The sequence below is a fragment of the Myripristis murdjan genome, chromosome 22 (genome assembly GCF_902150065.1).
Source record: "Myripristis murdjan chromosome 22, fMyrMur1.1, whole genome shotgun sequence".
NCBI lineage: Eukaryota > Metazoa > Chordata > Actinopteri > Holocentriformes > Holocentridae > Myripristis > Myripristis murdjan.
The window spans coordinates 29,065,741-29,084,496 of NC_044001.1; the positions used below are offsets into that span (position 1 = coordinate 29,065,741).

At 39.8% G+C, this 18,756-nt stretch overlaps 1 protein-coding gene across 1 annotated transcript in view; it reads left to right on the forward strand.

The window, feature by feature from the left end:
- Positions 1 to 1,219: 1,219 nt before the first annotated feature.
- The window catches only part of gabrr2a (gamma-aminobutyric acid type A receptor subunit rho2a), a 44,448-nt gene continuing 26,911 nt past the window's right edge, over positions 1,220 to 18,756 (forward strand). The window contains exons 1-2 of the mRNA XM_030044947.1: positions 1,220 to 1,475; positions 3,260 to 3,366. Coding sequence (XP_029900807.1) covers positions 1,354 to 1,475; positions 3,260 to 3,366 — 229 coding nt within the window. The 5' untranslated portion in view covers positions 1,220 to 1,353. The remainder of the gene's footprint in view (positions 1,476 to 3,259; positions 3,367 to 18,756) is intronic.

Genomic DNA, 18,756 nt, shown 5'->3' on the forward strand with positions numbered 1-18,756 from the left:
AGGGGACACAGAGGCACTCTGCCCCCACTCCTCCTGCAAGGGAGATGCTTGTGACTCCTAAAGCTCAGGCTGGTGCACCCGCAGACTGAAGCTTCTCATCAGCATCTAAGCTTTTTTTAAAAAGGGAAGGCCTTGACAGCAGGCTCTCTTTTCCAAGGACACCCTGTTTATTAAGGGAAAAAATAAAAATATAAATGTAAATCACAAATTAAAAAACTGCTCATCTTTCTTGTTATTTCTCAAACTGTTTAAAAAATTGATAATAGTAGACTACACACCACGCATGTGTGTGTGTGTGTGTGTGTGTGTGTGTGTGTGTGTAGATAGATAGTAGATATAGGCAGTACTCAAGTTGAGAGGGGATGAGGGTGGATGGCATCCCCCCTGAAATAAAAAGGGTCAAAATCGTCCCCCCTGTAAAACTGCTATCCTAACTTTTCATCAAATGAAAAAAACTGACCATCCGCCCTGATTTTTTTTTTTTTTTTTTTACAACTCGACTACTGGATATAGGTGGGATACTTCACATCACCTGTATTCAAAGGTCAAAGTTCAAAAGATGAGCTGTTTACATTCTGGATCTTCTTTTTAATATTTTATATTGTTGTTGATTCATCATGAATCAAATGGTGACATGCAGATTGACTGATCTTATATCTTTATTTTTTATTAATTACTGATTCATTTGTTCATGTATTCATTTATTTTTTCCATGTATGGCATGTGATCACCTGCTTGCCTTGTCCCCCCTGGAACCTACGCCCATGCATCAGGTCACCGTCTCACTGTTTGGGACCCGATCAATATTCATCCTCGCTTTTCCGTTCACCTGCAGACTCTCGTGCATATTTCAACCTTTTGTTTGTACTGAGGAAAACCACATTTGCATTTTAGCAACTAGTATGCACATTGCGTGATGTGCCGCCCATGATAGTATTCAGTGGATGTGCCCCCCCTGAGTTGAAATGAAACACAACGCCCTTGCCGAGGTTTTTATTTACTGGAGGGAGGAATAATCTACCTCTCTGAGTGTTGTGTCACAGGAGGTTGCAAATAATCCCGTTTTTTCGGACCATGTAGGGTACAGATGTTGAGGACTCTCTCTCTCTCTCTCTCTCTCTCTCTCTCTCTCTCTCTCTCTCTCTCTCTCTCTCTCTCTCTCTCTCAGCAGTGAGAAGTGCAGACAGAGTGTAGGATCGGAGAGTTTCCATCTGCAGCCCCGGCAGATCGCCTGATGCCATGACCGAGGACGCATCCCTCCGCTGAGAGAAAGATGCGCTGCCGTGTGAGACCTGGTGGGAATGGACTGAAAGGGGCTTTCAAGGGACTCACCTGTGGAATAGTGCGCTCACGATGCCTTATTTGATCAAACCACTGATTTTGCTTCTGTGTCTGGTCGTTACCGGGGAGTGCCGTAAGCACGGCCACCGTGTGCGGAGATGGACCGGCACCGTGGAGACCCAAAAGCACGGAACGTAAGTCAGAGAATGTCAGGGGAAAGAAATAACATTAAATTACATAAAATTATAAGTGGTGACAAAATGTCAGATTGCGGATGCTTAGTTGGACCTTGAACCGACATTACATAATTTAATCATGATAATCATCGTCACTATCGTTACCCAAATTTGAGATGCTCGTTGTGATGCTGCTGCTGGTGGTGGTGTGGTGGAGGGAGGCGGACCCGTGACCCAGATCCGACAGTCCCAGCAGTTCTTCCAGTGGTCTTTGAAGGGGTGTCATGATGCCCCCAGCAAAATGAATTGAATTAGAAAGTAGAAATGACCCCAATCAGAGAATGTGCTGTTGTTATCACAGGTTTCACACTTAACTGCTGTTCATTTTACAGTGGCAGTGACAGTTAGGCTGTACAAAGTAAAATGTTCCACATGGGTCCTGAGCTGGGACACAATCTGATCAAATGTTGCTTAGGAGCTCTGGTTGGGAGTCTATGGCATGAAAATCACTGATTTCAGCAAATTGAAATGAACATTGGGAGAAATGCATAATAAAAGGAGAGCAGACCTTATCTAGTTTGTCCATAGGCACCAGTAAAGTTTCATCTTGGTATTATCTTATGTGAAGTTGCTGGGGGAGAAACCCTACAGCTGTCTGTCCAGACGTGCCTTAAAGCCACGGGTCTGGGCCATGTTGAGTGCATGAGAGGTGATTTAATGCAGCTATCCCCTCCACAACCCGCAGTCGCTCTCACCACACACACACACACACACACACACACACACACACCATTGTGTCACAGCACAGCACAGCATTACATTCACATACATTTAAGGAGCCCCATGTCCATGTTCAGAGCTTCTGATTTACACATATGCACATTGCTCACAAAATTCCTGAGAGCACAGCTTTGTGTGTCCTTTACCCTGCATGCTGCAACGATTAGTTTCCAGTGTTTGGCATAATTAGATAACTTTTACTCAGATTACTGCAATTAAATTACGAGATAAAGTGAGGGATCACGTTTTAATTTCGTTGTCACATTACAGTTACTGCACTAATAGAATTCTCATGACTTCTGTTACCTGAGAACTGGACATTTTGACAGATACCATGTCAGCTGAGGTGTTGGCCTAGTCTGCCTCCTGTCCGCTGGTCTAGGATCAGATTTTTACATCTTATTTATTATGGTTTAATAAGCGAAATTGCTCCTAATTCAGTACTCATATGATTTGGTGTCCAGTCTTGTATTCTCCCTCTGATAAGGGCTGATCTGGGTTTTAGAAAGTGACACAGTTTAATCAGTAATCTCATTACTTTTTAGAGAGAGTAATTAGTGTGGTAATGTGATTACAATTCATAGAAAGTAATGAGTAACTTTATTTGACTACCTTTTTTGAAGTAAATTCCCCAACAGTGGAAATTTCTGTCAGATCAATGGAATCATTATTCACCTGGCATGAGGTATAATCTAAGTAGTGTTTCTGAAATCTAAATGTGACATTCAGCCGAAGAGAATTAAAACTTGTCTTGCTATGCTGAAGTCCCTGACACATTCTGTTATATGCAGACTACTTGGATGCTTCAAAGGAACTCTTGCAAATTCAGAAGCAAACCTTATTCGAAACAGCAGGAGTAGCACTTACACAGTACAAGCAGTCAGGCTATGCACTTTATGTTTTCAGTTATCAGACAGTGCAGAAGCAGCAATTTTCAGCTTAGGTGCATCTCCTTTCATCTCTTCAAGACGTATTGTTTTGATGGACTGCTTTGTGACGGTGTGCGCTGTCTTCCCTCTTAGCTCCTTGACAAAGAAGCCTCCGGACGTGACCAAGTCTCGCAAACCCAAGACAGAGCATCTTCTCAAAGTAGATGATCATGATTTCACCATGAGGCCAGCATTTGGAGGTGGGTGTGGATATTTCCTCCGCTTTTTTTTTCTTTTCTTGCATCATCATTCACACATGTGCATGCAAGCAGGCAGACGGGCTTGGATGTTGTTCTCCCTCAGGCAATGTCAAAACCAGTCTGAGCATCTCGCGTCTGATGGGTCATTTTGCAGATTTTTTTTTCCATCCCCCCCAGGATTTTACACGTTTTTCTCTCATATGAATGCTTGTACCATAGACTCCGTGAGATTTAATAATGTAATTTTACATCCCTGCTACTCGCTTATTTGAGAAGTCAAACTTAGAGTTATGTCAGATGTGATAATATGTAACTTCAAACAAATGCTGAACGAAGAAAGGAATGCGGGAAAGAGAGAAGGATTCAGTTCCAGAGCAGTTGAGGGTGTTGAAGTGCAGCCACCCCCCACCACCCCATGCTCAAACTGATGTCAGCAGTTTGAGCTCTCGCCTCACATCTGATGAATGTCCTAAACCTATGATATGAAGGGCACTTCGATGCAAAACCAATTTAGTATTTCCAACCCTATCTTGGAATCAAAGGGGAATGCTTCTCAAACCACCACCTAGCGTGTTATATGTGTGCAGGTTGTGACAGGATTGAAGGATATGTTTGTGTTATCTTGAATCATACGAAAGAGTGCTTTTTTTCAGCCCAGCAATGTCTCTAATCTCCAAGAGACAAAGGCTAGGAAATATTTTTTGAATGATTTCCTGCTGCAATGGTTGCACAAGGCGGCAAGAAGTTGTTCCCCAAGTTTGATACTTTTTAAACAAGCTGATCGGAGTCATCCCTCTGTGTGCGATTAAAAAAATACCGCAGTTCACAAGACATTTCATATTCCTGTGTTCAAGCTGTGCACTTCAACCTCTTTTCAATGCACGGTTGAAATCCAACGAGAGTGGAGCTTTATCACTGGAAGAGTTCACAGGGAAAGTAGCTCAAGGCAAGGTTTTTGTTGGTCTGCTTAAAAGCATGTTTCCCTGTTGAGCAATCGACTGAAACTTGTAGGATCTGCGCACAGCTGAACTTTTTTAATGATGTTTAGATAGTGTACTAAGATACACCCACATCCATAGAGTATAATGGCTGACTGATGTTCTTCTGAAGTTGTATCTTGTTGGAAGCATATTATGAAAGCATCTTACCGGGTAGGGGGTTGCCTCTCCTCTGTTAGGACTGTTACTCTGCGGAAAGGCAAAGCATGGGCAGCAGGTCATGGTGGAAATGTGACTAAGAAGCACAGGTTTTCTCACTGGTCACTGGTACACTGGTGGTGCATGATGGGAGCAGGCAACTTGTGACATAATGGGGTATGTACATTTGGTTTAAGGTGACGCTTTCTATGAAGAGGTTCTCTGAGCAGAGGTTTCTTGGTTGCAAAAGACTCTTGGTCTCAAAGGATTCCAAGTCTCAGTGTAAATCAAAGATTTGCACAGCCTGGTTTCCAGACCACATGAATCGCACTATAATTCAGTGGGTTCTGTCCATGTCTCTATCAAAGATGACTTACTGAAGTCAGTGCTTGTTCCACCAATGGCCAATAGCCACAGGTCAGCATTTAACCAATCATAGTAACTGAGTGCCTTTTCAGACATCACTGCAATAGCAACTTTTACACTGGTTAATTGTTCATCTTTTAATGTCTTGGTGCCTTAATATTTCTCAGGAACAGAGGAAATACAGAGGAAATAAATTTAACCTGCTGTCAGTAACATCACATCATGTGCATGAATGTGTCTACTTGGTATACTTAAAAAAATCAATTCAACATTGTGGCCTAAGGGTGGCACTAGAGAAAGGGTCATCAAAATTGACAGACTGTGTGCTCTGTGGAGCATGACAGAGCTCACCAAATTTCATGCAAAAATAGATTTTGAGACATCAAATCTGGCACTTTGACCAAAAGGTGGCTCCAAAGGAAAGGTCATGAGGTCACCAATATCACAAGAAATCTTTTAGAGAGAATGCACTCACTGAATATCAAGCCAATCCACTAATGAGTTTTCATGATATGGTGGAAATGTTGGCCTGAGGGTGGTGCTACAGGAAAGGTTATGAGTTAATCCTCTGGACATCATGAATGTGCTCACCAAATTTCATATCCAACCAATAGATTTTAAGACATGTTGCCTTGGCTTAAAGAGCTGAATGGACATATGGATGGATGGACAGACCAACAAGGCCATCCTTGGTTCCTGTCTGCCAGTGGGGGAAAAAATAGTCTTGGTACAATCACCAAGTCCCAGTAGAGGATACATGGCTCTAACCGCATTAGTATAGAGAGGCTCATACTCTACTCTCTTACGTGCAGGAAGTTTCTCAGCAGGACTAGGCTGGAGGGATTTGAATATGCACACGGCTGTGGAGTCTCTCTTATGCCTCACAATGCTTTGCATATTAGAAGAGTGGAAAGTTAAAATGTTATGTAAAGGTGGTAAAAATGATGTGGCCTTTAATTAAAGGCAAGCTTAAAAGAACATTAGAACAATGGTAAACATTTAACATTATTTTGAACAAGCTATAAAATAAAAGCTTTTAACATTTTTTGCTTGAGGAGTGCCTTGGAATGCCTACCTTTCCTCTTCACCCTGACACCAAAGAGCATCTCCAACAAATGATACAAAGAAACACAACATAATCTCTTGTCTCCTCTTTGAAATACAAAATGTTACATTATGTCCTACATGGCTGGTTTGTGAAGACGCATATTATTGTGGTGACACTCTCCGTAACACCTATTCAAATGATCCTTGTCAGAGTTAAACACTGCAGGTCTTTCATCTGACAGGGGAGTGAGAGTGGCTAACGTGTGGACTGTATTATTGCTATTAATCCTCAGTAAAATAACACATTAAGCTTGTTGCTAATCCTTGCAGAAGGGAAAGAGAGAGAAAGCCCATCGGCCAGATCATTTGATGTATGGAGTGAGCGCTGTTATGATCTGTTGACTGTACACCGAAGCCGCCGTGTGCTTTTCAGAAAATGTGATGGCTTAGCAGTGTTGCGGATTTACTGGAGGTCACAAAGTCAGAGGTGGGGTTGTTTCATGCAACCTATTACTTTAATACATCTTCCACTCTTAAAGCAGCGGCGTAACCTTATGGGCACAACACTGAATTCGGTGAAATTACTTCTACGAAAAATCTGTCTTAGTTGGGTTGAGAGAAATCCAATAAAGGGGAAAATACAGAGCCGACACACTATAGCTGACCCTCTGATGAATACTGTGACACTGTAGATATAAGCCCATGGGCACTGGAGCGCATCATTGTAGATAATATTTGCAGTAGCCTAAATCTGACACATAATTCAGAGACATAAAAACCTCTTGATACTGACAGGAAACAGGATGCACCTGCCAAAGAAAGCTTAAAGAGATAATTCACCCATTTTGAAATTTGATATTATTTCACTCCCCCAGCTGTTCTGTAGGACAGTAGTGGTGCTCTCTTCCTCTCATTGTTACTGAGTGCTGGATACTGGCTGGATGCTCCAAATGCTAACTGTTAGCCTGCTGCCATTGAGATGGACTTCCCCCCAGCTAACATCATGAAAAAAAAAACCCCATCGAGAAAGCTCCGGTAACTTCTGCACTGAGGACCCCCCTTTTTTTTTTTTTTTTTTTTTTTTTTTTTTAATGGTTAGCATTTATTATGCCGTTTAGAGCTGTAAAAATCTGCTATACATCATCAAACTCAAACTGTGTTTATTTAACAGTTTAAGTGGATTAAGAATGTGGCAGGAGGCTAACAGTTAGCATTTGGTGCATCCAGCCAGTATCCAGCACTCAGTACACTCATTTTAAGGGATTTAAAAAAAAAAAAAAAGAAAAAAAAGAAAAGAAAAGAAAAGAAAACTGTCAGGGCTCCACCTCACACTGATACAGTTTCCCACTACATCCACAGTATTACCACTGGGACCAGCCCAGCTACCACCACCAATCCTCTCTTGTTGCCCACTGAGATTGATTTACCATCAAGATTTAAACAGTTACATACATTTATATTTGCATACTTCAACATGTCCATGCTTGACATGCTTAAACAGTTTTGGCGAGGTGTTGTCAAGGTGCGCTTTGTTAACATAATGAAGGCTGCAATTACAGGAAAGCCATGAAACGTGGGCTTAAGAGACTCGAGAGGAATTTTTAGATGGCATTGTTCAGGGGTCATTAATTCTTGTGCATTGCTCAAAATGGACATAATGGTATGGGTGTTGTTACATTCCGTTTAGAGGCTCTTGGAAACACATTGTAAATGAAGCCACTGACTATCAGCCTCCGCAAGTCTTAAAATAACGTGGCATGATATCCACCAAACACATCACGCCTGTGACTGTTGCTGCCATTAGTTTGATGTTGAGACTGTGGCGATTCAATTACTAGATTGTATCGAGCTCACTACATCAAAGGGAAGACTGAAATAATCCATTGACTTTGGCTTGCTGCTGCTTTATCATTTATAACCAAATGAAATGCTGCACTGTAGCTCTCCATGGTGCGCACAGGGAAATATTTGTTATTGGCAGGAAATGTGGCACAGCTTATGAAATGTCATGATCAGCAGTAGCTTGTTGCTGGCTTTATCCCCAAGCACTGAAGTGACATGCTATCCTCAGTGAGTGTGTGTCATCTGGGAGGGAACTTTAGCTCGGGGGAATGTTAGAGTAATCATCACAGTTTTTGTTTCTTTTTTTTTCTGTTTTCTTTTTCTTTTTTCTTTTTCTTTTTTTTATTTCTTTTTTAATTTTTTTGCTAAAGCTTTAAGCAGTGCTCACTGATGGATGGGTTAGTCGCGGCCAGCTGCCATCTGGAGATGCCGGCTTAATTTGTGGTGACTGGAGTAGCTTTAGCAGCTAGCTAAGCCTAGCGTAATTTAGCTTGCATGCCTTTGTTAGTTTAGCATAGGCTAGCTTTGCCTAGCTGCATGGCAAGCCCCCCCTCCAGCACTGATGACCAGATTAAGCTGGCAGAGGTACCTCCTGTTTACAGCTTAGATTAGCACAGGCACCAATCTGTTACGCCACCAGACAGCTGTTACTCCGCAAATGACACTTTGTCCAAACTGTAGAACACACAGAAAGAAGAATAGGTTCAGCACGGGCTGCAAAAGTACATTCAATCACCAGTTTTTAGAAAGTTACAGTGAGGATATATTTATGAAGCACCTGTTGTTCAGCATTATGAGATTCTTAACTAGAGCAAATCTGAAAGTGACATGTAGTTTTGCTTGCTTAAGTAATACAGGGTGGGAAATTAACAGCCTCAAACGCAGGGGATTTGGAGCTTGGGTGGATCTAACAGTTTTAGATCCATTCAAGGTGATCAAAGTCAAAGTCAATTTTATTCAAAACAAATCATTTTGCCATGAAATCTCGTTACTAAGGAGAATATTAACGACAGCCTCCCCAGCCATTACATCAGCAGAATAGACTGTGCTGTTATCACACTAATAGACTTCAGAGGTCTGACGTAACGGTGAGCGCAAATACCTTTGCCCAAATATGGAATTCATATTTGAACTCATCTTCCCTCGGAGGAAATGCAGGGATGATTATGTGAAACATGGCGATTTCACGTAATTATCGCTTGATCTCACAGTCTGTGATTTAAGCTGGTGTTTTAAACTGTTTTTGTCCGTCTCTCTCTCTTAAATTGGACTGGGTGCACTTAATTCTGCTGCTTCTTTCCAACACTAAATAATTACCTATTATAATTAGTGACTAGAATCATTCTACCTTGCTCCTGAGAAGTAAACATAATTATAGCTAGCCATGCTTATTTCTCCGGCTGATCTGTAGTAAATGTTCAAGGATGACAACAAATAATTAAAACAATCCCACACACTGAACACACACTTATTTTTAATTTGTGCTTTTGTGTTATTTTGTAACTTTTGTCATCCAAAAGTAATAAGAGGTGTAACAATCACGAGAACTTGAAAATGTGTGACGGGACATCATGGGTGGCTAACCACTTAGCTGTTAGAAATTTGTTAGCCTCTAATTTGCATACTGAACTAATCTGCATATAAATGACATTGCGTGAGAGAGCAATGGTTAGTTTTGGGAGAGATGAAATGTGAATAAAGAATAGCCAATTACAGAAATCAAGTCCACAGTGATGAACTAACTATATATTTACAAGAGCTATATTCACACTTTCCTCAGGCACTGAGGGAAGGAAATTATTAACTGTGAAACTAGCTGACATATTAACAGACACATTAACATATTCATATAGCTTTTTTTTTTTATCATAAACCTAAATTCCATTTTTATAAACACATCTTTTGCTTTATCTGCCTGTACTGTATAAAAATGTAAACACAATCCTCATTTGTGATAGGCTATAATGAATGTTACAATGTGCACTCACCCAAAGATCAGAAAAAGTTTTTGTTGCTGGTCACTTTTGAGGAATCAAGCCACCGAGTAAATCACCAAGCTGGCAACATGGGTAATGCTTTGCCTTGTGTGTATCTGGGTCCATGATCAGGGATTATAATATATTGTGCATAAATCTATATTCGCAAGTTCGCCTACTTACACATTGCCTAACATTAGCTTTTAACGTTAACACTAGCTAACTTGCCCCTAGTCATTAACAAATTAGAAAGCACCCAACACCATGTGGTTGCCGAGGTATGCTAGTTCCACATGTAGGATTTATACTAAAAGTTAATCACGCTGCTTTGGCCAGTTGGTGTGAAAAGTGAACTAGTTTTCCTTTTCCCAATGGTTTTCATGGTGTTTTGGGAGTATGTTTGGATGTTCCATGCATTTGGACATTGCATGCATTTCAAATCTGGCACTTTGGCCAAAAAGTGTCACTACAGGAAAACTCATGAGGTCACCAGTATCATAAGAAATTTTCTTTTAGAGAGAATGCACTCACTGAATATCAAGCCAGTCCACTAATGAGTTGTCATGATATCTTGTGTACAAGTTGACATTTTGGCCTGAGGGTGGTGCTACAGCAAAGGTTATGAGTTAATCCTCTGGGCATCATGAACGTTATGCCGCAATAGATTTTAAGACATGTTGCCTTGGCTTAAAGATCTGAATGGACATATGGATGGATGGACAGACCAACAAGGTCATCCCTCTGCCAACGGGGCAAAAATAACCCTGCTACAATCAGCAAGTCACCAAGTTATCAGTGCTGTAACATTTCTCTAGAACAGAGGAACTCACCAGATTTAGCTTGCTGTGAGTAACATCACGATTCTTAGTGGCTGTTACCATGTGTCTTTACCTCTAAGAAGAGAACGTATTAGAGATTTTGGTGACCCGTCAATCAGGCGTCTTGCACAGATTCCGGTGAAATCTACCCCTGGGAATTCGAGCAGTTCCAGACCTCAGGAGTTGCCACGTAATTCAAATATGTGCATGTGATGCGTATTTGTGATTTGTAATTTGCTAGACAGAAAGAAGATGTAATTTGTAACAAAATATTTTAATTTTATTCACAAGTAAGACACATTCTTATCCCCAGGTTTGAACTATAGGGAAAAAAAAAAAAAAAAAAAACCACCAAATCATAATCTTTGGCTAAATGTACGTGAATTGTGACATGATGTCCTTTCAGATCCAGGAAGAGTAATTTTTTTCCCCACCTGCATCCTACTCTGCATCTGATTGGCTCTGACATTGCCAATCAGTGTTCACACCTGGGATTAAAATGGGTCTTGCTATATTTGACCTGAAGCGGACAGCTCTAAGGACAGGTGTGAATGCATCCAAGACGCATTGAGGACACACTGAGATCCAGTCGCTCAGACGATACTCAGAGGTGGTCTGGCACACTTATGACCACAATTTTTAGCACTGCTCAGTTGCCTCAGTTGCATTTCAATAGGCTGTTCACTCTGTCAGTCAAGGGTTGCTTATTACAGACCCATATTGAGGCTACTAAATGCCTAAATGTGATCGTATCAGTTTGTATATAATGTATTTTTGTAGTTTCAAATTACTTGTATCTTAATTAAATACAAGTAATAAAACTATTCTCATGCCAGTATTTGGTCTTTTATTTTGATACATTTGATGAGCAGGTATTTGTAATTTGTAACAAGATCATTTTGATGTATTTGTGTCCATCTCTGGGCGTGATGGTTCACGAGGGCTGGGTCCAGGCTACATCACTGCTACAGTCTCACTCAAACCCAAACCACACACAATCGATTTGGCTCCTTTGCAGAGAAAAACATTAACCACAAAAGTCAGTGGTTCTTGATAAAATCTGATCTTGGCAATTATAGAGCCACTTTTCCAACTGATTCTCAAGCTGATCTCTATTTACTCGTCATCATATGGCATGTTTATATATGCCCTGACACTTGTCAATAATGTCCGTATCCCTTTGGCAGACTCTTCACTGCAAGAAAAGCCACAGCTTTAGTGCTCCTGGTTTCAGGGTCTCACAGTCTTATATAGTGAAGAGAGTGATGAGAAGTCTTGGGACTGAAACGAGTCTTTGTTGCTGCTGCGAGGCCCCTGCTTGCATCATCAAGTGTAGGATTCAGGGGGATGAGTGGCGCCCTTCTATGAGATACAGACAGTATTGACAAGTATAATGGTGCATATGGGCATGTGCTATGATAAATACATAGAGATAAAGCTGAAAATCTGCAAAGGGATAAATAGAAATTTTTATTCTGGGCTTACCCCCTTGCCTGAAGGGGTAAGTTCAGGCAAGGGGGTAAGCCCATTACACTTACAAGGATAAGTGCAGTGGTCATATAGTGAGCTCACGTGTGCGAGTCACAGCTGGGCTTTTTAGCTCAACTCCAGCTGCCCTCCCTGAGGACAATTCCCTACATGGCTGAGAAATAACCCATCAAAAAAGGGCTGTACTTACATTGTACTGCAACAGTAGAGGCAAAAACATTCCAAAGATAACTTTTTTTTTTTTTTTTTTTGTCCTTGTAGAAACAATTCTGAGAGCTGTATTTTCCACTTAAGGGATGAATCTCAGATTGTCCATTTTCCTCACCTTGTTAATAGATAAGCCTGCATTGGTCACGTTTACGCTATTTATGATTTTTCTCGGCCAGTGTCCTGACTGGTAACTGGCAACACTACAGTACGTAAGAACTTTTTTTTTTTTCTTTTTTTCAAAAACGTCAGCCATCTCTGATCCAATGAAAAAAAAATAATTTTGCAATTTTGCTGCAAAATGCTATCAAAAATTCAATTTCAAAAGCTCACGCTCATGCTGCATACCACATGGGTGGACATGAGGGGATTTTCCTGAAGTGGTCTGTGTTTGGGAAGTAATGAGCATACAAATGAATAGTGGAGACATGGATTATACTTCATGATGAGCATGAGCTTTTCAAACCAAACTTTTGACAGCTTGTTGCTGTGGTAAAAGCATGGATCCTCTTTTTTTTCACTGGCTCAGAGTTAATCGGAGCATTTTTGGAATCCGAGTTTACAATGCAGCCTTTCAAGTAGCTGAAGGCAGCAAACGGTGAGTAGTTGTTACAAAAATTGTGCATTATAGGTGAAGCGGGCTATGCTGCATAGTAAATGTGCATCCCTTTTGTGTCCTGTGTGAGCAGTTTAAAGGAGCTCCAAAAAGAATTCCACTTTTAATTCAAGGTTCTGTCTTTCTTGCTATCTTGCTATATGGAAACTTTGACACAGTTTTAGCATAGAAGAAGCAACTGCAGTGCCCCTCAAATGCCCCAGAGTGCTGAATTTACACCTCTTGTCCAAACTGACGAAGCCCGCTGCCCTTAAAACTTTTTTTGCGTTGAAATTCCTCTCATGTCATGGAAATGCTAACGTTAGCATTCAAGCCAGCAAACGTTACTGTTTGATAGCGTTACAAGATATGATAGGAAAGGTGAAAATTAATGCTTTTCAGTTGTTCTTCAGTCAGGACGCAGGGAAATGACAACAATTTCTCAGACTCCCTATATTTATATGAGCTGAAGAAAACACAAATAGACAAAAAACATCATCAATTTGACAACACGTGCAGCATTTAAAAAACTAGCTAGAAATTCAGACAACACAAAATATGACAACAGAAGTGTTTCCTCATGTGGTTCATGTAAACAGTAGTGTATATCCCCTGAAAATGCTCTTTCCATTGAGAAGCAGGCTAGCAGGCTAACGCTAACATAGCCTAGCCACAGACAAGCTAAGGGCAACAGAGTTAGCAACTGACAACAATCAAGGTGGAGGCGTGTAGCTGTTCTTGGTGTCAGTATGAAACTGAGCCTGTTCGCCCAGCTAGGCTGACAGGCCCTGGACCACAGCTAATCGGTAGTTTGCCAACATCAGCATTAGTCTGGCAGTGGCTTTAGCCAATGGCTTCCAATCATTTTTAAATAACTTCAGCAGCAAGCAGCGGCTGATTTTAATTAACGTTGTGCGTTAAATTTCATCTGCTCCTTTGTTGTTGGTGTGAGCTGCACGGTGACAGCGACAGAACCCTCAAAAAGCCATGATTTTCTGCCCCAGGTGACTGAGTCAGTTTCACAGAGACTGTCAGGACCCCATATGAAAAGTAAAGGTGCACTACGCAGAATTTCAGAGGGTGAAATAAGGGAGGGATGAGAGAAGCACATAATTTATCAGCAAGTTGGCCAACAATGAAAACCATGTTGACCCTAACATTAGCCCATGGTTTTTGTCATGAGTCTAACCAGACCTCACTCCAGCTGAATCTCAGCACACTTTGCATAATGTACCTTTAAATCTTCAGGTGGACATATTGGTTAGGTCACCTGCTCATATTTGACGTGAAGTACTTATTGAGTAGATTACACTGGGAATTGTTACAATCAGATTTTTTTTGACAGTCACAATTTTACTTACAATGCTTACAATTTTACTTTTTGTTGACACTCAATTTGAAATATTAATAACTATTTCAGATAGCACCAGAGGAAAAGAGAAGGGGAGCATAAAATAGCCCACAGTAAAAACACTGATTATGGAACTATAGGAACAATTGTATGTTATTCCCATAGTTTTGGACCACTCAACTTTTAAAGATGTGAACAATTCTTTCCTGAAATCAGAAAACTCTGAAGTAAGACCCAAACTTGTAATGCCATCAGGTATGAAGATTCACAAATTTGTGGAACTGTACAGTGTTAGCTGGAGTTTTTCTATCCAAATGAGCTTTTCCAAACCAGTCTCTTTAGAGAAAGTTCAACATGTAATGCACATGTTGAAACTTCTTTTTTAAATCATGTAGGCTAAGCCACCTTTAATAAAGGCTTTTTAATGAACAAGAAGAGCTGCCTTTGAATTTTTGAACTTTCTCTTGGAAATATCTCCCCGTAAGTCCAATGAGCACCTTCTTGTGTCATGAAATGAACCTTTTTTTTAAATGAAATGTTGACACGCTGTAGCCTTCTACTACTCTTCCTTTCTTCAGTCTCTTTAGAGTTGCTTCACTCTTTATACCTGGTGAAATAATGTGTATTGTTTTTTTGTTGACCAACAACATACTTAAATTCACTAAACACTAAAATAAAAATCTTCAAAAACTTCAGTCTAAAGATCAGTCATATTCAAGCTCCTATTTGGCCATGACAGAAAAAACTCGCATTCAATATCTAAGTACTTGGATGCATTCATTTATTTATTATTATTGTTGGGACAATAGACATAACAGTGGGTTATAGCAACAAACAAGACAGTAAAGGTAGTATGAATTAAACATGCCATGATCCATCAAACAAGGCATGCTGGGGAAAAAAAATTGGAAGATAAGTAAAGAAAGAGGGGAAAATGAAAAGAGCCAAAAGCAATAAGTAATTTAAGTTAGTAGTAGTAATAGCTGCAGTAGTTTTGTGTGTGTTGGGGGATCAGCTGTCAAAGTACTGTAAAAACAGAGATCAGGTGTTTTGGAGAAATGGGTTGGGCTGGGTTCGGGCAGAAATTTAGAAATTATATCCGGGTTCAGGTCGAGTTTGCTCATGTTGGCGCCATGTTAGTGAAACTCCAGTGTAAGATAAATAGAAATGATGGACTTACTATCTGTTCTGGGCAACTTCTTGCACAGTGCTGGAGTTTATGTGATGACACTGAAGGCAACACGTAGGCTGTTTCAGGTGGTAAATGTAACCTAGCGATGGAGGACAAGTAAAATCTGGGGCTCAAGTCGGGCTCAAAAAAAAAGAAAAAAGAAAAAAAAAAAAGAATGTCTGTCAGGTTCAGGTCAGGCTCGTCTACTGTGCTTCCCTCTCGGGTCGTGTTCAGACAAAACTATGCAGCCTGAACACTGATATCTGGTATCTGCACTGATTTCACACCAAGAACTAAAGGGGTCTCACACTAAATCAGTTCACCAATCAGCAGTCTGCATGTCAAATCCTTCAAACTATCCAGGGTCTACCGTCCATGTTTTCTTTCAGTGCACCGACCAGCCAACCCGAGTCACTTATCATTCTAATCAGATCACAAAATCTAACTATCATATTTGGTAGGAGGGTTCCCAGCATGTTTGAACCAAAATTCCAATTACCCAATTACCCAGACCATTTATTTTGCTAAGTTTTCATCTGCTGCCACAAACAAAAATTGGAAATTACAGCCGTGTCAGCGAGCACTTAAGCAGTAATTACTTTCAGTGAAGAGTTAATAGGCATACATCTCAGTTTCGAGCGCGACTTTGATATCTAATCTAAGACAAGCTACTTTGATCGAAACTCAAAGAACAAAAAAAAAAAAAAAAAAATCTCCATTAAGTGGAGCTGCATCAAAGGACAGCAGTCTTTTGAAAATCCAGCTGCTGTTGAGCACCATTTGAACACAACTTCATAGTTCCACTCACGGTTTACAATATACATAACACCAATGATAATCTAATATGTAAAAAACTAATCAAAAACAAACAACAGCAATAAAGTACATTAAAATATGAACAACTGTTGGGTTACATAAACAAATACAACTAATCTAGTACACTGTATGGATGGCAAATTTAGATTCTGAACATGTAGTTGATATGAATTACGTACCATCATTTGTTACTTGTAGCTATTTAGATTTCCTTCGGGTTGTCAGTCAGTTACAGCTGTAACTTTCAGTTAGCAGCACGTGGAAACCCAGGAACCCATGGCCAGGCTCGGGGTTAGGGTCAGGGTTTATTTCACCCTTGTAATAGAATTCACTTTTTCTTTCTTTTTGTTTTCAATATTTATTCGTCTTTATTTATCTTGTGATATATGCACAAATAAATATATATAAATATCGATAGATATATTGTTATATAGATAGATAGATATTGATATAGACTGATAATTTTGTTATTATTATTTGTAATTTAATGTAATTTCAATTCAAATTTCTAATATAATAATTAATATTTTACTGCAATTTTTTAAAATATTATTTTTAATGATAGACTTATTTTCGAGTTGTTTTGCCAACCTCTCTAGTGTTTTTTTCTTTACTAATTGTTTTGTAATTTGGTCATTTTTTGGAAGTTTTCTTGTGACTTCTTACTAATTTCTTGTAAATGTTCGGGTCGTTTCTTGTTAATTTGCTCATCACCTTTTTCCCCATGTTTCCCTCAGTGATCAAGTTAGGTTTCAAAGAGTTAAAGTTACTTCCAGTTGCTAAAGTTACTTCCAGTTAGTCTATTAGTTCTTTACATGTAGTTATGACCTATAGTTGCTTCATTTTTAGTCACACAGTTTACTGTACCTGAAGTGTACAGTTTACAAGCACACTTGCAGTCCCACTCAGTTGTTACTGAAGTTATTAATCATTTTGACTTATGTCACAGTTATTGCTTACAGTTAGTTACCTTTGTTACAAAACTGTTTTTGCAGTTACATATAACAGTTGTTACTTGCTTTTCCTTGCATTTCCTTATTTTTGTAACAGCTGTTCCTCACAGTTGTTCTTGCCTAGTTATTTAGATGAAAACCTCTTGTGCCCCATGTGCTAAGAACAGTGATACACTTGATGCCATTGTTCCAGTAAGTGAAGAGTAATCCCAAACACAGAGATCCCTCCACAGCCCCTCATCTCAATGGCTTTGGGGACCGGTGACTCTAATCTAGCATTTAGTGTCTCTGCTAATCTCTTTGGATTACAGACTGTATAGATAAGTGATGCAAAGTGGTTCAAATCGCCTGCAAATCTTCCCTCCAGTCTGGCATTATCTGTGTACTGTGTGTTACTGTATGCTCCGCTAGGCTGAATGGTTACATGTGATAGGGTCATGTAATGCAGTTATCTTTACGTAGAGGCCATAGGTGAGGTCAAAAATGCCAGAGACATGACTCCATACAGAATTCAGTCATCTAGACATAGTAAATGGAATAATGGCGCCCCCTGTAGGCAGATGTTGTTGATTGCAAAGCAATGGGATGAAAAAAAGCATCCTGTCCAGGGTGTAGTACTGGATATTTAATGGTTTTAACTTCCTCATGATCTGGAGCCCAAGCTGACTGTCATTAAGCCCTGGACCCCCATCTAAAGTGATTGATTTCTGTGGGTGATTGATTGCTTTCAAAAACATGGGAAAAAGTGATTGTAAAACCAGAAAAACAATAAAAAGTAAAACAAGCACATCAGTAAAATTGCCTGAGCATGACCATAAATAAATAAATAAATAGAACATGAGTGTGTATATATATCTATATATATATATCTATATCTATATATAGATATAGATATAGATATAGATATAGATATAGATAGATAGATATATAGATAGATAGATATAGATATAGATATGGCTGGAAAACTATATTTATAATGATTCAAATGATATTTACTTATAATTAAAATGATATTCACTTTGAAAAACACTTGTTTAGGAGACAAGATTTTCACACTGAAAACGCCTGGAAATGTTGCTACTATTAAGCAGCGTGGTTAAAAGAGCCAACCAGAAACAAACTGACGCGATGTTATGTTACATGCAAGATGTGTCAGCCTGGGCAGCCTCACTGTGGTTTGAGTGCTGTGTGTTGCGTTTGTCCCGTTACGTTGGCATCCTGCCACAACAAGATGCAACAAGATGGTTTGGGCAGAAAGCAACAGGAAAGCAGCCCTCCAGCAACTCTTGCACTGCTGAGAACAAATGCTCACTGGTAAAACTGAAGAAACTTATTCGTATTTATTTATTTTAAAACCTCCTCAACTCTGCTGCACCCACAGGTGGGTTTGTCATCACTGCGCAGTCAAGCTGTGTTAAACCCACACAACTTTATTTGAAATTCTAGTGGAGATCCCAAAGTTTCCAAAGACACCAAATATGCCCTGAATTTTAGAGAAATACATGTATAAAATGATGCTTAAGACATGTGTATTTTCAGTTTGATGTAATGCTGCAGCCATAAAACAATGGCAGCTTGGTTATGAATATTTCATTCAATGTAAGTGTTATGTAGCCGCAATAAA